The sequence below is a fragment of the Primulina tabacum genome, chromosome 11 (genome assembly GCF_025594145.1).
Source record: "Primulina tabacum isolate GXHZ01 chromosome 11, ASM2559414v2, whole genome shotgun sequence".
Taxonomy (NCBI): domain Eukaryota; kingdom Viridiplantae; phylum Streptophyta; class Magnoliopsida; order Lamiales; family Gesneriaceae; genus Primulina; species Primulina tabacum.
This window is the reverse complement of record NC_134560.1, coordinates 37565289-37587293: the sequence shown is the minus strand read 5'-3', so window position 1 is coordinate 37587293 and position 22005 is coordinate 37565289. Positions and strand designations below refer to the sequence as shown.

Sequence of the window (22005 nt, the reverse complement as noted above, 5' to 3'; positions counted from 1 at the left end):
GACTATGTGATGCATTAAATGACCCAGTGGTAGATAGAGGTTCTTATCAGAGGCTGGTTGGGAGGTTACTGTATTTAACTCACTCTAGACCAGACATTTCGTATGCTGTAAGTGTAGTTAGCAGATATATGCAAAATCCAAAGGAAAAACACCTCAAGGCAGCCCATAGGATCTTACATTATCTTAAAGGCAGTCCAGGAAAAGGCATATTATTCACAAAAAAGGATGCTATGACTCTTGAAGCCTATACAGACGCCGACTATGCGGGCTCCTTGGACGATCGAAGGTCCACTTCCGGCTATTGCACATTCTTGGGGGGAAACCTAGTGACGTGAAGAAGTAAAAAGCAAAATGTGGTTGCAAGATCAAGCGCAGAATCAGAATTTCGAGCTATGGCTTTGGGAATATGTGAATTACTATGGTTGCAGATAATTCTTGATGACTTGAGAATTAAGTGGAAGACGCCCATGAAATTATATTGTGACAATAAATCAGCGATTAGTATAGCTCACAATCCGGTGCAACATGATCGTACGAAACACTTTGAAGTCGTGTCGTCGATAGACACTTCATCAAAGAGAAATTGGAAAGTGGATTAATATGAACTCTATTTGTCTTTTCCAAGGATTAGTTGACAAATATATTCACCAAGGCGTTATCCCGTAGTTTGTTCACAAATATTGTTAGAAAGCTTGGAATGGGCGATATCCATTCACCAGCTTGAGGGGGAGTGTCAGATTCAGTAGATAATATATGCTCTTATTTATATGTACCATTGTAATCAGTTGTAAAAATAATAATAAATTCTATTCTTTCTACTCTTTGTTTTTGTCCTCGCTCCTAAGTCTAAAACATTTCTCTTCCAACGTTTCTTGCCAAGTTTGATTTCAAGCTTGGCATTTATTCTTTCACGAGTCTCATCCACCAAGACAATGTCATTTGCAAACATGCACCAAGGTTCCATGTCCTGAATATGTCTGGCGAGTTCATCCATGACAAGTGCAAAAAGATAAGGGCTGAAGCTGATCTTGGTGTAGCTCTTCTTTATAGGAAACTCTTCGGTTAATCCTCCTGAGATCCTCACTCTTGTCATTATGTCCTTGTACATGTCCTTGATTACTTCAATATATGCTTCTCTTATACTTTTCTTTTCCAAAACCTTCCACAATTTCTTTCGGCACTCTTGTAATATTGCCTGTGTCAAACTTTGAGTTTGTATTATAGGTCTAATCTATGGTGTTCTGTGAGATATTCTACTGTTGTTTTGGTAAGGAAAGCTGGTATCAAGCCAGAGGACCAGTTGAGCGAAGCCTCTGTATCTGAATAACTAACATTCGGTATTCTCTAGCCAAAACCCAGTTACTCATTCGCTCTCTCCCCCAATTATTTAATTCAGAATCTAGGCGAGGAAGAATTTGGATTAAATTACGTTAACTACAAGAAAGTGGACCTTGTTGATCATATTAAGACCTTTGGTCATGCAACATTAAGTCGTTTATTCATGCAGTCTTACATCCTCTATTCAATCTTAGAACTGTATTACATCACAGCAACAATTGGCTATGGATGTTGATGAACTAGACTTAGTTTTTGTCAGCTGAAGTCATGACATTTAGTCAGTTGCATATATCCTCAACCTGATACTGCACACTCAATTTTTATGATCTTGTAGGCCTTTGCTCACTTGCTGCAAGCTCCACGCGATGATGCGGATGCCATAATAAGAGAGAGATTTCCAGTGCCTCGCTTAGTAATTTGTGATCAGCATGGATCTCAGGTGTTTGATTTTATCTTAAGTGAATTTTTAAGTATCATCTTCATCTTTTGGCATCTTATTAGTTAGTAATATATTTTCATAATCAAATCAAGTACTTTAAGCTCAATGTATTGGAGAGTGTGTGTATCTTTTCTTATAGAACTAGAAATATCTGGAGGTACATATCAGATCTGGCGGTCCGCGGTTTGAACCTCTATAATTTTATCCGCTTTTGGCTTTTTGAGCTGCTTGCCTAGTGTTGTTTCTAGAGCTTCTCCGTAACTGAACGGCAGATAGTGGAGTTTGATTGGGGGTCTAAGTGGAATATGTTGATGGATTTTATAAAGGTTGCATTTGAAATGGGTATTTTAAAACCAAGGATTTAAATAATTGATTTTAAATTAATTCTAGTTGATTTGATGGTTTTAAAAGTCATGCTCTCTGAATTTGAGCTCATGCATGAGCAACAATGGGTTTCAAATGCATTCGATATTGCTGCCATCTAAAATCCAAATTTCAAATCCTTTTTTCAAATCAAATCCGTACGGACAAATAAAATCCTTAATCCGAACGCAGCAAAATATTTATTTAAATGCCTTACTGAACTGGATTCGCACAATTTAATCAGATGTGCTTGTGGGTAAATCAACATTCTCTATCTTCAGGCTGATGTCTCTTCTACACTTTTCATTTATGCCCCGGTTTACTCTCTGATGCCTTTATCTTTTATGATGCTCATATCCCACCCAAATTATCAACCAAGTTGGGTATTAGTTTCGAAAAAATAGATGGCTTAAGTTGGCTTAATAACAGCTGTTTTTGACTAGAAAAGAAGCACAGGCTTAATATGCTTCCCCTCCCTGGCATGTTTGGAAAGAAAATGATCCCAGTAGAAATGGGGAAAGGAGTTTGAGGAATTCTCTAGTCAGTTTCTAAATAATTATCCAAATGGGTTTAACCAAAAGAGAAACAAAATTTTATGATCTTGTAGGCCTTTGCTCAGTTGCATTTGGATAATTATCCAAATGGGTTCAACGGACCAGAAGAGAAACAAAATTTTATGATCTTGTAGGCCTTTGCTCAGTTGCATTTGGATGATTATTTAGGAAGAAAAACTTTGTTTTGAACGGTATGTCGGCAAAGACTCTATTTTGAATTATTTTATTTTTTGAGTTGGGGGAGGGAATATTTTGTTACAATTTCGAACTCGAGACCAAAACCTCGTTCCAAATTTGGAACCTTAGTGTCAGATGAGCTACAAAGTCACGGTCAGTTATTTTATTTTTACTTGAAGTTAGAATTGGCAAATTAAGTTCAAGTGCTTAGGAAGAGGAACTGGATTGAATTATCGCAATTAAAAGAGAAAAGTATCATGCTTGCGACAACTGCATGAGTTTCTTTTGTTGTGCTTGGGTAGGGCAGGCCGAACAAGTGAAATATTTATTTTCCGTTGTTTGAATATATGTGGAACAAGACTACTTTAGACCATCTTCATAGTGACTTGATTTTAAATCTTTATCACCATAAAAATAGAGCATGCCATAACCATGATAGTAATTTGCAGGCTCGATTCTTGCTAGCAAAATTGAATCCTTCTACAACATATAATTCGGATGCTCCAGCTGCTCCTGGAGGTGATATCCTTTTCACAGATGATGTCAGCTTTGAGGTTTTCTTAGATCACCTCCAGCGGTTGGCTGTTCAGTAAAGCTACTATTGTGCCATCTGAGACCTGTAGTTAGGTGACATACAAAAGATTTTGTAATACATTTTCCTGAATATTGTACAGTAAAGTATATGACAAAGGATTTGGTCCTAAGGTTATCTCCTATCATCTTAGATATTAAAAGAGTCATGTAAGTTTTTTCTTAAATGAGAATAATTTAGACGTTCATGGAATAATTTGATTAATGAATTATGAATCTGACAATATGTATCTAGTTCTTTTTTGTTCTAATTTCTTCTTATATGAAAATATCACTTGCGTCATTTTGTTATTTTTGATGATGCTAATATTATATATTTCAAACTGAGATTGATGTCACATTACATCCATAAATTTGAACTACTAAATTCAATGTTGGTGGATATAAATCATAATGGCAGGCATAAAAATTGTTTTGTCCTGTAATTTGGTGCATCTGCTTGCTGCTTTTGTTTTTATAAAGTATAAATCTATATAAAAAAAAAACTTGAATGGAAGCACATATATCTAGTAGCTAACATTGTCATTGCGTTAACGAGTACTCAAATTTAATTTGTTTGGTTGTTTCATTGTTGCATGTGCATCTATCAATTAATGTCAAACTGAACTTCTTTGAAACAAGAGAGCAAGGACATTGAACTCCAAGAACATGTAAGATCATCTTAATGACATGATAGTGTATGTTGTTTATATTCTCATAAATTTATTTTGTTTTTCTTTCAAATAAAGCTTTATATGCTCATTAGATTTACTATGCAGACAATAACATATGTTGCCCAAGAGATGAGTCAAATATTGTTTTTTTTCCTACGCAGTGACATCTAACCAGTACAAATTCTGGGGCATTTGCTCCTGCGTACTTATATGAGAAATCGCTCCTGCTATGACCACTTATTTACATTTCTAATTAATGAATTAGCTACTGCATTCTTATGCTATGGTTGCAATTGGTTCATTGCTCTTAAAATCAAGGTTTGTTTGGGAGGCTTGGATCTTCTTTGAGCATTGGTTCGCTAATAAATCCTATCTTGTTGGATATTAGCTAGAGTGTGAAAATTTAGATTCAATAGTATATTAGTATTGTAATTTGGGAACTACTTGGTGCCTACATGTATTGTGACGTACTTCTAGATGCCTGAATTCTTAGATGATTTCAGTATGCCTCTGATATCAACCGTACTCCCTGTTGGATAAAGTCTGTCATAGTTGCTCAGATAACTTTTATCTTATGGTGTTTTTTTATCGTTTGACATTTGATTTGATAATTGCTGTATGCTAGGTAGTTGAGATGAATAAGTTGATTTTCACATCTCTTATATTGGTCTCCAGTTCTTACTCTTCCCTGTTGCAGATGTTAGATCTGTTGATTTCCTTTCTCTTCTTCGACTTTTGATTTCAGCAGTGTTGAGTGCTCTTCCAATGTACTACATGTCCCATTATAAAGTACCATAAGGTGTGGCGATGGTTATGGAGAAGATAATGAGAGATTTTTATGTGACGGTAATGATGGAGATTCACATTGCCATGTGGTCGTGTGGGAACATGTCTGCAAACCGAAAGATAAAGGAGGCTTGGGTATGGGAAATATCTGTTCGAGGAATAAAGCACTTTTGGGGAAATGGTGGTGGAGATGCTCTGTGGAGATGGAGCCGTTGTGGAAAAAGGTTATTAAGAGCAAATATGAGATGCAAGATAATGGATGAAATGTGGGCTTAGCAAGTAATGTTACCTTCAGAAGCCTCTGGAAATTGATTTCTCGAACTCACCCGGTCTTTTAGTGAGGACCGTGGTTAAAGGTGGGATATCATTACATTTTGGAAGGATAAGTGGTGGGGAGATTCATTGTTTAAAGTCTTTTACCTAGCTTTGTTTTAGATTTCTTCATTTCATAACCAGCCCATTATTCGGTTTATTCACGAAGATGGACATCTTCTTAATTCTTCTCTATCATGGGATCTGCACTTCAGAAGGGATTTGAGCGACGACGAAGTGATTGAGTTGAGTTCTTTGTTAGGGTGCTTAAACAATGTTAGGATGGATTTGGGTGTTGCGGAGCTCGGGGTTTGGGAAGGGGATTCTTGAGGATCTTTCTAATCAATAGCTTTCCTACTTTCTCTCGCTTTCAATCTATTTGGAAAGTACCGATCCCACATAAGGTTCAAGTATTCTCATAGACTGTGGTTCTGAGAAAATTGCCAACTTATGATATGTTGCAAAAAAGATGGTCTCAGTGTGCTCTCTGTCCGAATTGGTGTGTCCTTTGTCGGTATGAGGAGGAGACTCAAGATCATTTGTTTCAGCATTGTTCCTTCTCGGCTAGTATTTGGTCTAAAGCTATAAACGAATTGGGTTTTGTGTGTGTTGCTCCGAGATCAGTGCGTGATATGTTTGTTTTAAATATTGATAGTGATCTCGGCAAAAGATGTAGTACTTTTTGGGGGTGTGACAGTCCATTGTATCTTTTGGCCGATCTGGTTGGAGTGAGACACAAGGATTTTCGACGTTGTAGATGATTGTTGTGAGAATATCAGATTTAGGGCTGCAATTTGGACCAGGAAGCTCTCAGATTTTAAGCATTTATCGATTCAGATTTAGTTAAGGATTGGAGCTTTATCTGATGATTGTGATCAGAACGGTTTTTTATCTCTTACATAATAGTGGATACCTTGTCTGCCTTTTTGTAAATTTCATCCTAAATTCATCTTAATAAAATATCGTTTCTTATAAAACAAAAAAAAGGTGAAAAATAAGCTATAAAAAATTTCTTGAATTGGCTTTTTCCCCCAGTGCGCCTGAGATTAGGTGAGGAAGGTTGATTTGGCGAAGGGCGTTATCGCTTTTTGCACATCAAAACTAAAAATATCAAGCATTGAAGAATTATTGCTTTGCCATCAAAAATATGCTACTGGATCTCTTGAGATGGACTTGCCACTTGTGTTTAATAATATCGGCTGGCGGCTGTTCCTGGTGATGTTTAGTGTCTAATAGAGCGCCTTTGCTATATTCCTCATGTTACAACTTACACGTCTCTACTTTGGCCTCTCTGAGAGAGATCTTGAATAGATGAAGGCTCTATTAATTTCTTATATTTCTCATGTTACGACTTACACGTCTCTACTTTGGCCTCTCTGAGAGAGATCTTGGAGAGATGAAGGATCTATTAATTTCTTCTAATTGTTATGAATGTGTATTTTTGTGTGTGCGTTCATGATATCTTTACTTCTCTTACCTTTGAAATTCATTTAACAAACCATGATAGCACTATACCTTGTCAAGCAATGGAGATTTCACATTTCATGCTATTCAAGCTGGGCTACAAAAGAAACATTTAGTTCTAGAAAGCACGTGCAGTCTCCTTAAAAGAAATAAAAGAGAGCTTGCATGCTGAAAAAATTCCATTTACAAGAAAGAATTTGAAGGAAATCTGTGCTTATCAAATGAGAACAGTCCTGAATGGGTGGACACTTGGTGCATTCTTCTTCAATGCATCCAGCTTTATACGATATGAAACTAAAGTAATGTTGATTATCTGTTTTATCATATACTTAAAATTATCATCATCATCAAAGATTTTACTTTCAATGCAGTTGGGATTGGCTTTATTCTGTGCTAGAAATGAGGTATCAATACACTTACAGACAACAAATCGTTGTATGAAACTTTGAATGATATTTTGTTGCAGGTGGTTCGCGAAACCATATAATAAGCTCCCCTGTATTACATTTGGTCAAACTTCCTTGTTCTTTATACCCAAGCCCTTGTACCAACTCATGAATCTTGCTATAAACTCTGAAGATGAGAAAAAGAGTGACCAGTGTGAGTGAGCCTTGCCTACATACAGGAGTATCGGCAATTATAATTTCCAGTTGAAAGTCAGAGTAGAGCATTTATGACCAAGTAAAGCTTGTGACCGGACAATTTGGTTTCTTAAAATCAATTTTGATTGGTTTATATGCAATAATGGAATGATAAGCTTGAGTGGCTCTGGAGAAAATTAATTGTTCACATTGCCTAAGGTCACAGCATGACTAGAATGTGTACACATAAACAAGTGAAGTGTATGACTCCTCATTTCTATGTAGACTTGATGAAATAAATATCAGATTAAGCATATGAAAAACAATCAGTTGATTCTATTGTAAAATACTAATATAATCAAACTCTTAGGACAAAAGCATCACCAATGGATGATGCTACGTCAAAGGGCAATCGAGTTCTAATTTTCTTTTTACAGTTCCTTCTTCCCCCCCACCCCTCTGATTTTCATCTATCACGATCAAAGTGATGGTTTCCTTTATTCCTGGAATGGGAATACTCTTTATTAGGCATCTAACATGATTCTGAAACTTATTGAACAAGATTTGACACATCTTTTTTATAACACTTCTTTTTTGTTCAGCATCTTCCTTTCAGCATTATCCTTCCAGAAGAATGATTGCAAGGATTTTATAGTTCCTTATAGATACGGTTTATGTAGTTTTTTAGTTTGGTGTTTTCTGTAAATTTGTTTGTCTGTTATTTCTCATTTTCAGTTGCATAAACTGAGATTCATAATTTAGGAACATATTATATAACTAAAATAAGACTATCTCCTATTTTATTGCTGTTTTATTCTATTAGTGCGACCAATATATCTAAATTAAGATGTGGCGGTATCAATGAAACTCTAGGATACTTGAAAGAAATGATAATGAGACCTTCCATATTTATGTTGGAATTTATGTCAGTTCTCATGAACTTTCTGACTTCACTTTGGTGGTGAGATCTGCAAAATGGGAAGCAATAGAATCCAGCAAGGGTTTTCAGTTATGGTCTCATCTTTCTTAATCTTGGGTAATTAAGGCTCCGATTGGACAAGTACTTATAAAACATTTTTATAAAAGTGTTTGTTACAAAAAAATTATAAAATGTTTTAAAAGTTGTTCTAAGAACAAATATGTACAAACAACTATTTCATAAAAATGTTATTCAGTTATAAATTAATATGTTTTGATTTACATCGTTGCCTTCGTTTCTAAAACATCTAAAAACAAATCTCAATCGTTATTTAAAAACTATACTTGAATAATATTTTTTAAAAATATTTTTGATTTTTTTTACAAAAATCTCATGCAAACACATAAGTTTTTCACTAAAAACGTTTTTAAAGTACTTGTCCAAACGAGGCCTGATATATTCTGTGGAAGTGAAGATTAGCGTGAAAAAACATTTGTCATATTGAACTCAATAAATTTCTAGGTTTTTGCATCTTGTAATCAATTATATAGAAATTTTTGTCCATCATTAAACTCTTATTATTTTCTTGTTTGCTTTTTTGCAAAAAAACTCTTATGCTATTGATGGAATTAGTCCTTTAAAATTCCATCACATGTTTCATGTGATGTTCATTTTCTTACCTTCAATTCTCATGAACTGTTGGACATTCTTTCTTGGATCATTATGCCTCTTACCTTCCACTTCTTGAAGGTTTTGTGGGGTCAGGTACTTTTTAACAGCTTGATTTTTCTGGCAATTAGAAATCTGGTTAGCCAGTCATTCTATGATATCTATATTATGACACGCAAGATATAGGATCGTGCGAAGAGAAAACTAATTGATTCAGCAAGGATTTACCTGATAATCATTGTATAGATTGTCAAATTGTTCCTCTAACTGATCAGGAAGATTCTTTTTAAGTTCTTCCACTATATTCTGCATAACAAGAGATAAGTTAATATTATTTAAATTATTTATGGTAAATAAAACATATATTCTCCTTACTTGGAACAAGTACTCAGGATCTACGTTATGCTCTATCAGATTTTGAAGTTCTCCTCGGATATTATAGAGCCTACGGAGAAACAGATCGACTCTTACTGTTAGATTTAGGAATCCTCAGATTGGATCAGTTGTTTAATATATGTAATGATACTTACTGCTTTGGACTTTGCTCTTCTATAACATTTTGAGCAATATCAGCGATTTTATCTTCCCAACCAGTTTTAATATCTTGATCTTCCTTCAAGGAAGAACTGCGACTATATCATCGAAGGCATAAGGTATGGAATGTGCAACTAGATTCTAGATTAATTTGTGCGATGTCAAATGGAGAAAACTGTGATTGAAATGTGTTGTGCACATCGCTGACATACTTGAATTGACAAGTAGCTTCAAATGAGCGTATAGCTTGTCTTAGGTTGTTCTTGGAATTTTTAGCCATCTGGTTCGCTAACTTTTGAGGTAACTGTATCCCTTCTTGTTTCGCTATAAATGCCAGAACTGCAAGAATCTGGAATAGACAGGGAATTGTAAGATGAAAGACTTCGAACCCTCTAATTTATGAGTCTAATGGGGAATCTGGGATTTTTAAAGAACAAGAAGCTACCTCTTCATTAGAAGGTTCGAGGAGTTGAACCAATGTGCAGTTTGGCTTTAGGGGATAGAGCTTTGCAGAATCTCGGCAGCAAAAGAATACCTTGTTGCATCCTTTGAACTTCTCTAACATCCACTTGATATATGACGAGGCATCAGTAGATAACTTGTCTGCGTCATTTATAATTATTGCTGCAACAGTTATATGCACAATATGATATGTTGGATTAATCTTTGAGAGAATATGATTATATTGACATAAAATAATTCAATACCTTTACAGTTCTCACGACCGTGTTGCAAAGTTGTGATAGGCAGCTTCTGGTTTTTTTCTTGGATAAGTTCAGCAATGACATGCTTTTCATAACCTTTAAGCTCAGAAAGGTTGACTTCAATATGTTGAGGTGATACCTTTAAATTAACGAGGATACTGCTCACTGCTTCTCCCTGTGAAATTAGTAACAGAGGGAGAAGGGGTGATTTGATAAGCACTACTTTCTTTCATTCATCAATACATGCTGGTTAAGTTAATGGGAGGACAACAGGTATCTGGTGATTCCGGTCCACACCTTTGTACAACGAGATGCTTGTGCAGTGCATGTAAAATGCATGAGCAACATAATCTTTCTTTAGTTCTCAGGTATAGCTTACTCTATGGAATAACTTCTATAGAATGACCAATGATTTATCATGCTAAGGATCATAGGAGTTGCAATACTAGTTACTGTTGCAGTTAGTTTTTTTAGTTCATACTCATTTGTTATGAATGTGAATTTTGTACACGAACTGTCCTATTTAAGAATATATGCTGCTGTCATGTTCTGATATACTTATTTACTTGACTTGTAATGATCAGCAATACAAAAGAAAAAATATCTACTCATATCCTTAAAATCCTACAGTTGTTTCTCTTCTGACTGATAGTTTCATGCTTTTTCTACCTTAGTGTTTTGTGTGGAACCGTCACCTGTTTAATTAGTTGCCCTATAGGGATTTCCACATGCGATTATTGGTTTCAATGTTGGTGTAATTTATAACTGCAATTAATTGAAGTAATAAATCCCTCATATGAGAAGAATCATATTTCTCCATTGAGGAATTGGTATGCAGATGCTGGTGCTGAAGTAGCTGCACAGTAATATGTTGCCTTTGGAATTATATGAACAAGCTGCGAGTTGCGAAAATTGGGATTGAAATTTACCTTCAAATGAAATACCTTGCATTCTTCTCTTGCCTGTGGGTTATAAATACAGAAGATAACAAATTTAAATAAAATCCTCAAGCAAGAATGTGCAGGTTTTATTTGGACTTGAAATGATTGACTTGATGAGTTTTAGGCCTCGTTATATGGAACATTATTGGTTCTGTTATTATATGAACTTTGTTAGATTGCTTAATCATAAAAAAATATGAAAAATGTGAAAAACTAAAGTTGAATATAAAAAATTAATCATAAAAAATAATAAAAAAATATATAGCACGGTGGGGATAGACAAGTAATATAATTGTTTGTATGTGTTAGTCAGCAAGTATTATATATAGTATAAGATATTATGTTGATTTTTCAATTATACTTGTACTTTTTGTTTTTTATTGGAAATATTTGTACCTGTACTTTTTCTTCTCCAAAAGCTTCTCTGAGAAAGGCCCAAATCATTGTTCTCTTTCCCACGCCTGGGTTTCCCTCGAATATGAAATGGCTACATTCTTCTGTTTTATTGCCCCAGTTCCTCACGGTGGCCTGAAGGCTACGTGCTGTCTCTCTATTGCATAGAAAATCTTGCAACCATAATGGCCTATATCTGTCTGCCCACACATATTTTCTTTCATTTTCTGTTTTTTCTATCTCATTCGTCAGTCCTTCACCAACTGGGGTCCGAGACAGTGATGCATCTACCATTGGTTGTAATGATACTTTTGGTGGTGGTGGTGGTGGTGTTGAGGGCAATGGTTGTGCAGTTTGTAGTATTATTTGTGGTTGTGGATACGGCAATGATTCTTCCGGTTGTGCAGTGGGTGGTGGCCATGGCAGCATGGACGGTTCAGGATCTCTCTCCCTCAATGGCTTCTCTGTTGTTGGTAAACTTAGGTTCTCTTCACTCTCCCAGGTTCCGAACCTGACTTTATTCCTATGATTCGTAAAAACCTTGGTCTTTATTTTTGCTACTGTCTCTCCTGTTTCTTTGATTTTCGTGTATGATGATGAAGATGAAGTCCTGGTACGAGCATCCTGAGAGCTTTTGGTCCATGTAGAAGAACTCAATGACGAAGAGTTCTTCTCATGCTTTTTCGAGGTAAAGCAAGACGAACTCCATTCTTGCACTTTCACAACAAAACTCGACTTGGAACCAGAGCTGATGGAACTGCCAGCATGGCTTTCTCTCCCGGGGCTCGACCCCGACAATTTTTCTCTATTTATAACAAGTGAAAAGTCTGTCAAGCCTTTATAATACGGACTGCTGGTACTTTGCCTTGCTTCTGCATTACTCCTATTAAACTCCTGGAGACTCTCCTCTGTTAGGTGAGGATTCTCGGCTTTCCTTGTGATGAGGTCGCTCAATTTCTTTGGCCAGACGATTATCGGTGAGCCTGTCGAACGAGTTGTTCGAACTGAATTACTCGCGTTAGAAGGAGATTTTGGGCTGCCAATATATGGTGCAGATTTGGAACGTGGAATCGGGGGACTTGGCATCGAAAGGTTGAAAGGATTCCTTCTCTTCTGGGATTTGGAGCAGAAAAATTTGTAGCATGATGTGTCGTATCTGAATGCTAAGGTAAATTTCCATTCTAAGCGAGAATTTTATATTTCTTGGCGTTAGATTTTAGGATGAAAGTCAAGAATTTGACGTCAAATTCTATGCCTCTAGGAAAACTTTTGTTAGCCAGTTCAAATGATTGGAAGAAAGAACAAATATTGTTCCCACGGGTGCTGGCATCAACTCACATACAAGGGAAACATTGTACTTGCCAGTTTTGAATGATTTTTTTTTCTCCCGTCCGTTGAAAGCGATCCTTCACTTCTTTAGTACTTCTCCAGATTACCCTCGTAAGTTATATTCGTTATAAGTTATGATACGACAATATTCGGTTGGCCGATTTTTTCGAATTTTAGCAGTCCGATGTTGGAATTTATGCCATATTCGTTTTCTGTTAGCTCCAAGTATAGGACAGTACCACTTCAATGTATTTTGGATCGATAATCATTTGTAATCCAAAATTCGTCCGAGTTCAAGTCATATTTTACAAATTTGTAGCTCATTGGTTTCATTTCCTTTCCTAAGTCTATTGTTTTTAAATATGTTATGTTGTTGCAGCATGCTATTGACTTAAAGGCATTTAATAATCTTCGGAAATTTTATTAAACAAATCCCGAATTAAATTTTTTCCAATTTTTTAATTCACTTTGTAAAAGCAAAAAATGGGGTGTTGAATGATCAAATCGCGCGCACACACATTATTTTATCTATACTATATGTAAAGGTTAGGTCTAATAAAGAACAAAATGAATACCGACTTTTTTTTTCCCCCAATTTTGACGTTATGTGATATGAATATTATATTTTTGTTTTTGTTTGTTTGTTTTTTTTAATTTCAACAATTCAAATAGCATTTCAGTCCCTCGATAATTTGTCAAATTTCACTTTAGTCTCTTGAAAATTATAAAAAAGACTGTACACACACGCATTGCGTGTGCAAATTAACTAGTATATAAGAAAGTTGAAGGTTGGGTCTACTAAAGACAAAAATGGACACCAACTTTTTTTCCCCCAATTTTGCTCTTACGTGATACCATTATTACACTTTTGTTTTTATATTTTTAATTTCAACACACTTTTGTTTTTTTATTTTTTTTTAATTTCAACAATTCAAATAGCACTGTAGACTCTCAATAATTTGTCAAATTTTATTTCTGTCAATTGATAATTATAAAAAAGATTGTATACACACAACTAGCTATTATTAAATGTCGGGCTTCGACGTGACCAAAGAATTTTTACAAAAAGGAAAACTAAATCCTCGTAAATAATGATATCCTAGTATAAACTGATTAAATTCGAGAAATAAAATAATTTAGCTGATGAAATGATTTTTAAAAAGTTCGAAATATTCTTGCCCCACTTGATTTTTTTTTTTTTTTTCATTATTTTAAAAATAATGATTAGATCAGATATTATTTAAGTGCCAGAATATATATTTTTTATCACAAAATAGTCGTATGACGACAATAATCCTTTTGATAAAAAAATACCTTATTTTCTAAAAATATAAATTGCATAGAATAAATCAGCCTGTAACTAAATACATTTCAGATTCTTCTATCTATGTTTCAACATATGAAATGCTGTTTCACTTCAGTTTTTCTCAATTTGGGAGCTCCTTTAAATATATCATTATTTAGTGTACTAAAAAAATACAATTATATCTTCTACATCACAACTTTAAGTCAGATAATTATGATGAAGAAATCGAATTAAACAAATTTTTTAGATGTAATTTTATATAATCGATTTGATAATATTAATTTTTGATAATATTAAATTATATACCATAAAATAAGATTCGAAATTCAGCTTAGTAAAAATCTTCATAGAGTTGGACCATTTAGTATGTCAAATGTAACATCAAAAGGAACATAGGAACTAAATTTTTGTGAAACCATAATTTAATTGTCGTTTGAAGTCATTCGACTATGTTACAGAGAGTGTTCAAAGGATCTTGATTTTCCACAGCAACTGATCCATACTCTTCTGCACAAAATACATCGGCAGACATAAATTATGGGACTCACAAGTTTTCCAGATCATCCTAAAGTACCTCATTTTCGTCTAAGCATAAAACTAAGTGAAATGGCACATTGTACTTTGTTCCAACATTTTCATGCAGTGAACCGGACAGCAAAACTAGAAGTTACGTAAACAATATAGACCTGAAACCAAGATGTTATGTTGTGCTTCATATCTTTCGCAACCGAAGAAACAGCTTCTGGTCGACTTTAAACTTGTGTCTCTTCATGGAATCACCTCTCAGCAACAACTGAAGGCCTCCAAATGAAACATAGACAGCCCTATTACAAATTAAAGATCATATTGATTGTTCAACGAACAAGAGCTGAACATATATATCATCATGCCAAAGAAAAGTAAAGCAGTTGGGAGTTGCTGTAAGATTTGTTTCATGAAATGCTTGAGTTGAAGGATTAAGTTATTTGCATTAGAAATACTCAACATTTAAGCTACAGTTACCGAATATAGAAAGTACCTTAAGAAAAATATAGTTATAAATTTCTTATTAAAAATAAGAGAGTGAAACTCATGACTCCTGTTAAATTAAAAGCACTTGAAAAGATTTTAATATCAGAAACAAAAATGAAAGATATGAATCTATGTCAAATTTTATGCAATGCAACAAACATAATATGAGCTAGTTTCCAAACATGATATGCATTTATGCTTACTCACAAACATGATATGAATCTATCACAGTAAGTGGGTTGAAAGAAGCAGTGGAAATTCAGCAGAATTTTGGCCATGACAAAAACATCAAGAATAGTGTAGAAGACCAGAATAGCGAGCACAAACAAAATTCCGAGGTTGTATACTCATCAGGGAATTATCATCAGCAATTTTAGTAAAATTTCATTAATTCAAATTCATCTTAGTTCGTTTATTTCTAATTATTAGTAGAATAATTCCCTTAGTTTTTAGCATATTCCTTCGTCATTTATTTTCATTTTTAGTTGTAATATATGGTGAACCCAATTCATAATAGCGCAATTAATTTTGTTGTTGTTCATAAATTTCTCTTCTGCAATATTCGTCAAATTCATCATTTAATTTCTTTGTTTTGTGGCTTACTGAGTGTGTTAAAATTAACAACCGAATTGAGATCCATGTCGCTTTAGCATAGTAGTCATATTATTCAAAACTTTGGCACGATTTTGTGCCAGGTACGTCGCAAATTTTCGTGATAAACATATACCGTCAAGTTTGAGGGGAGTGTTGAAGATCTTTGATAAGAAATAATTAGATAAGATAGATAAGATTTTATTTAAATTTTAATTAAGGATTAAATATTTAGAATTAAGGGTTAGTCAATTATTTATTTTGTTATATATATCTCAAATATATTGTACGTTTAATAGCATGAATAATCTGATTTTTCTTCCAAACACAGATTACATCTTTCTACAAATTACATTCAAGTTTGTGTTGGATACAATTTTTGTTTCATTTGGATAATTAATTATATATATAAACGGGAATAATATAATATGAATAATAATAGTAATAATATATACTATTAATAAAGCAAGAACATGTAACAATAACTGATGCAACCCGGGCGAAATGGACGAGTCGGGTTGGGAACTCTGCCGGGTAAACTATAAAAATATCAAAGGAAATATGAGTTGGACGCCTGGCTTGAATCTCGCAACTCCTCGGTCCGATTTGTGAGATCTGCAAATAGAAAGTGACCACGTGAATGGGCGCCGGAGGGGTGTCCGGCGTGACCACTCCGATGCTTAAGTCAGTAGGGTACTCAAGCAATAAAACCAATGTGGCCAAGTGATGGCTGTGAAATTTGTGTGGAACAATAAATGAGAGTATTTAATGTGTATTCAATTTCTGAATTCCGAGTAAATGCAAGTAAAGAATCTGATATTTATAGTAGAAGATGCAATGATGACCTCGTTTTTTGTGTGTGAGCATTAATTATAATAGGGTGGCTGATTATACCCTATTGTTCTGACATGTCAAATCGCACACTTGTCACATCCAGACTACTTGATTCATTGACCACTTGCATTAGTGTCGGAGATAGGTCGGCTATACACACTGTTTATCGGCGCATTAAATACTTCACTCATATCGAGGTGACCAAGCAGAATGCCTCTCAGGTTAATTACAGAAGAGCTCGGGTATTCCACATCTTGGAGAAATCATGTCCCGGGTGGTCCAATGGCTCGAGACATTAATCCATTTTGTCATGCTATTGGCCTGAGAGCATTCCATCCTGGCCCGGGCACCAACCATGGATATGCTCCATGGCCCGGGAAGTCCCAGGGCCTATCCCTGACCCGGGGCATTCCAGGGCATCATCACTCCCTCCTTAATTAGTCGGGCTAGAGTTCACTCGCTGTCCCAATTGGTCTTGGGTGCCCGGGCAGGAAAATCTCCTTGCCACTTGGTCTTTTTCGGGATAGTTGTAGCGTGTTTACACGTGGGTATTGCTGACGTAGGCCATAAGATTTGTCAGAGACTCTTTGTTTCCCAAGAAAATAAATCATTATGACGCATTGATTCCTGGATCTGTCTTTTCAAATATCTTTTCGCAATTTCCTATGTAAATCTGAGCCGTTTGATTCATTATGGATCAATGGTGTGGATTGGCTTTCCTCTCCTATAGATAGAAACCACCTTTTGTTCAACGACATCAGCAAACTTATTATTCAGGGAATACAATGGCAGGTGCAAGCGGCTCAAAGTCCCAGGATATGGCTGTAGCTTTTAAGAAGTCTGTCTTGGAAACTCGAAAGGCTGCTATAGAAGATGAAGTTTTTCACAAAATTATCCACTACTGGGAAGAGTTTCAGAGATTGAAGTTTCTCTACGAGACTGGGGAAGCTAATGCTTCTAGACTGGTGGTAAAGCTGAAGAAGTACCGGGAATGCCTGCACGTTTCTGAGACAGCGGATCTCTTCGAGGATGATTATGTCTACGAGCTGATGCTCTACAGGAAGATTCTGACGGACATTGCCAACTCCGATAGCTTCCTCAAGACGTCCACTGGAGAAATAAAGGGCTGGATGACCCTGTGGATGACTTTTGTAGAGGAGGAATATTATGATGTAATCCGCAAGAATTTCGTCAGATAAATAAAAACTATTTTTGTTTTATATCTCTATTATTTTCCTAGCATCTTTGATTGTCATCAGTTGATATATATATATATATATATATATATATATATATATATATTTATATATATATATCATGTATAGAGTAACCGACAAAATTGAGCGACCTTAGTCGAAGATAAATAACGGATAATTGACAAACCGAAATGCCGGGACCTCACATATCTCGGTTTTAGAATAAGGTGCCGGGACCTCATATTCTCGGGCTCAAAATAAAATGTCGGGCTCTTAATATTGATACCGCTGAAAATCGTTTCATATTCCGATGATCTGATAATTATAAGACATTGATATTCGTGCCCGTATTTTCGTCTGCTCAGCTCTATTTCCAAGACTCATCCTGATCGTTCATGTATTCATTCAACGGTTGTGATTAACTCTCCTCCGGAATAAATGGGAAAACGTTTTGATTGGTTTAAGACCTTCCAAATTCTTCAATATTAAATGCCCTCTACTTATAAATAAGATGGTAGAGATGAAAGATGGTCATCAATTCAATATGTCGAGTTCAAGTGATTCCACTGCCTGCAGTAGTACGCACGTGCAGGTAACAAGCGAAATGCGTCCTCATCTGGAGGATCTGAAGAGAACCATTGAAGAGTATATCTGGGTAAAGGTCATGTCTACCTGGTATAAGATTCAAGATCTCAATAACACATACCAGAATGGTTTGGCTCCTAGTCGCGCACAAAGAGCAAGAGCGAGGAAGTATAAGCAAGAGTTCGAAGTAGACCGGGTTACAGATCTATCCACCGACCAAGTTCTGCTGCATGCGATGCCGTGGAAGGAATGGCATCAGCTGAACAAGATCGCAACTTCCGAGTCCTTCATCAATCTTCGGATTCATGAATTGACTAATTGAATATCTGAGTGGCAAGACTCTGTATCTTCGATAATGGATAATATAACAGTCCGCCGACTGTTCTTGCAATAAAATTTTAATTATCGTACTGTCTTTTCCATGAATAAATCAATATAAATTGAATAGCATATAACTGAAAAGTGGAATTGAAATGCTAAGACTTAACGCCTTATGAGCATAAAATAAGGTGCCGGGGCATCATATCTCTCGGGCTTATAGATAGTGTCGGGGCCTCGTGTCTCCCGGGCTTATCAATAAAGTGCCGGGGCCTCATGTCTCCCGGGCTTGGTAGATAGCCAGGGTTCGGGTCCTTGGGCCAGGGTATGGGTCCTTGGGCCAGGGTACGGGTCCCTAGACTTAGTAGATAACCAGGGTGCGGATCCCTGGGCCAGGGTACGGGTCCCTGGACTTAGTAGATAACCAGGGTGCGGGTCCCTGAACTTAGTAGATAACCAGGGTGCGGGTCCCTGGACCAGGGTACGGGTCCTTGGACCGGGGTACGGGTCCCTGGACCGGGGTACGGGTCCCTGGACTTAGTAGATAACCAGGGTGTTACGGGTCCCTGGATTTAGTAGATAACCAGGGTGCGGGTCCCTGGGCCAGGGTACGGGTCCGTGGACTTTGTAGACATTTCCCTGAACCATTTCTTTATTTGATGAAGAAATAATAGATACACGTGCTTTTAAACATAATATTTCTTTAAATGAAAACCATTCCATGGCCTCTTGAGAGAGTGTCCCTGAGAATCTTCAAGATAGTAAGCTGCACCTGAGCTGATTCTTCGAATTATTTTGAAGGGTCCTTCCCACCGGGCTTCTAATTTCCCTACATCACCCACCGGTTTGACCTTTTTCATGACCAAGTCCCCTATCTGAAAGTCTCGTGCCTGAACATGCTTATTATAAGATTTCATTACCCGGCTGCGATAAGCTTCCATTCGAATGGCAGCTCTGTCTCTCCTTTCTTCAACCAGATCAAGTTCAATGGCCCGAGATTGATCATTGTTGCTCGGGTAAGATTCTACCCGAGTAGAAGATTGCCCAATTTCCACCGGCAGGACTGCTTCTGAACCATAGACAAGGCTGTAGGGTGTTTCCCGAGTGGATGATCGAGGCGTAGTTCGGTATGCCCATAAGACACTCGGTAATTCTTCCACCCAATCTTTTCCTTTCCCATGGAATCGGGATTTCAATGCTTGCACAATGATCCTGTTAGTCACTTCAGTCTGGCCATTAGCCTGAGGGTATGCTACTGAGGTGAAGGATTGAATAATCTTCATTTCTTGACACCAGGAGGTGATTTTCTTTCCCTGGAATTGCCTTCCATTATCTGAAATTAGTTTACTCGGGATGCCATATCTGCAAACAATGTTCTTCCAAAGAAATTTCATGACTTCATCCTCGGTGATGTTGGCTAGTGGCTCGGCCTCTACCCACTTGGAGAAATAATCAACAGCCACCAGAAGGAACTTTTTCTGTGCTCGGGCTATGGGAAAATGACCCACAATATCCAAACCCCACTGATCAAAAGGGCATGATGCGGAGATTGGTTGCATACTTGCAGCTGGGCGGTGGTGAAAATTAGAATGGTGTTGGCAACCCTGACATTTTTGGACAAGTCGGGCAGCATCTTGATTCATCTGAGGCCACCAGAACCCGGCCAATATAGTTTTCTGAGACAGAGTTGTTCCACCGAGGTGTTCACCACAGCATCCTTCGTGTATTTCCCGGAGGACATACTCTATCTCGTCTTCTGTCAAGCACTTGAGTAATGGGCCCTGATAGGATCGCCTGTACAAAACATTATTCAAAAAGACGAACTTGGGCGCTTGTTTTTTGATTTTCGCAGCCTGGGCTCGGTCCTCTGGGAGCTTTTCATGTACTATGTATTCCACGATAAGAGTCATCCATGAACTTTTCTGGACCGGGGGTATTTCTTCATCAAATAGAAAGCACCAACCGGGTAAAGCAGAGAATCTCCCAAGTAGCTATATCGGTCATGGAAGCAGCCAATTTGGCTAAGGTATCGGCCTCTGCATTCTCCTCCCGGGGATTTTGTTCGATACTCCAGTCGGTCAGATACGTTGCCCGGGCCGTGATGAGCCCTAACTATTTAAGTATTTTTTCGTTCTTGGCCTCATATGTTCCCTTGACCTGCTGTGTGACCAACTGAGAGTCGGAATAAACAATGACTCGGGAAGCACCAACTTCCCGGGCAGCCTGTAACCCTGCCAAAACAGCTTCGTACTCTACTTCGTTATTTGTGACCCTAGAATCAATCCTCAGAGCCAACTTGATTTTCTATTCTGATGGGGCGAATAGGACAACCCCCACTCCACACCCTGATAGGTTTGATGCGCCATCAACAAACACCCTCCATACCTCTTTTTCGACTGGTTGAATCATTTCTGTTAAGAAATCCGTTAATGCCTGGGCTTTTATAGCAGCTCGGGGTTTGTATTCAATGTCATACTCCCCGAGTTCCACAGTCCATTTGACCATTCTTCCGGAGACTTCGGCATGAGTCATGATCCTTCCAAGGGGAGAATTGGTGAGGACCACAATGGGATGTGAGAGAAAATATGGCCTCAACTTTCGAGCAGTCATGACCAGGGCTAATGCTACCTTCTCCAATTCACTGTATTTTAATTCTGCCCCTTGAAGGGCATGACTGACATAATATATTGGTTTCTGATCGGCTCTTTCTTCCTTGATGAGCACAGAACTAACAGCAAATTCAGTGGCGGAGAGATAGACCGATAATTTTTCCCCGGGCTCGGGCTTGGCTAAAATAGGCAAATCGGCCAGGTGCTTCTTCAAGTCCTGAAAAGCTTGTTCACATTTGTTGTCCCAGCCAAATTTCTGCGCTTTCCTTAGGACTTGGAAGAATGGATAACTCTGATGGGCAGATCGGGAAATGAAGCGCGACAGAGCAGCAATCCTCCCGGTTAATTTCTGCACATCTCGGACAAACTGAGGAGAAGGCATGTCCATTATTGCTCTGATTTTCTCAGGGTTAACTTCAATTCCCCTGTCAGTTACCAAGAAACCCAAAAATTTACCACTCCTGACCCCGAACACACACTTGCCCGGGTTTAGCTTTATTCCATATTATTTTGAAGTGGTGAAAGTTTCAGCTAAATCATCAATGAAGTGGGAGACTTCCCGGGTTTTGATTAGAATGTCGTCCACATACACCTCAATATTCCGACCTATTTGCTTTTGGAAGACAAGATTCATCAAGCGTTGGTACGTAGCCCCCGCATTTTTTATCCAAAACGCATAACGACATAGCAAAAGGTGCCCCCGGAGGTAATAAAGCTGGCTTTATCCTGGTCTTCCAGAGCTAAGGGGATTTGGTGATACCCCTGATATGCATCCAGAAAGCTTAATAACTCGCATCCAGAAGTGGAA

General features: G+C 37.1%; 2 protein-coding genes and 1 pseudogene across 4 annotated transcripts; 1 reads left to right on the top strand and 2 right to left on the bottom strand.

Annotated features, from left to right (window-relative positions):
- The window catches only part of LOC142519830 (protein transport protein SEC23 C-like), a 29705-nt pseudogene extending 26000 nt beyond the window's left edge, over window positions 1-3705 (top strand).
- Window positions 3706-3794: 89 nt separating this feature from the next.
- LOC142518966 (uncharacterized) lies at window positions 3795-12585 on the bottom strand. Of its 3 annotated transcripts, XM_075621832.1 has the most exons (3): window positions 9222-12585; window positions 9075-9152; window positions 3795-8966 (listed from the first exon to the last, which is right to left on the bottom strand). In XM_075621832.1, exon 1 carries the CDS (start codon window positions 12502-12504, stop codon window positions 11377-11379), a length of 1128 nt encoding a protein of 375 aa, XP_075477947.1. In that variant the 5' UTR covers window positions 12505-12585; the 3' UTR covers window positions 3795-8966; window positions 9075-9152; window positions 9222-11376. The 3 variants fall into 3 exon arrangements, with proteins under 3 accessions (XP_075477947.1, XP_075477946.1, XP_075477945.1); XM_075621831.1 differs by having other exon boundaries at window positions 9075-12585; XM_075621830.1 differs by having other exon boundaries at window positions 3795-9152.
- Window positions 7655-10423, bottom strand: LOC142519829 (replication factor C subunit 3-like). The gene is made up of 9 exons (XM_075622851.1): window positions 10382-10423; window positions 10088-10259; window positions 9826-10004; window positions 9593-9729; window positions 9377-9478; window positions 9222-9291; window positions 9075-9152; window positions 8858-8966; window positions 7655-7761 (listed from the first exon to the last, which is right to left on the bottom strand). The coding sequence occupies exons 1-9, from the start codon at window positions 10421-10423 to the stop codon at window positions 7655-7657; spliced, it is 996 nt and encodes a 331-aa protein (XP_075478966.1).
- Window positions 12586-22005: the final 9420 nt, after the last annotated feature.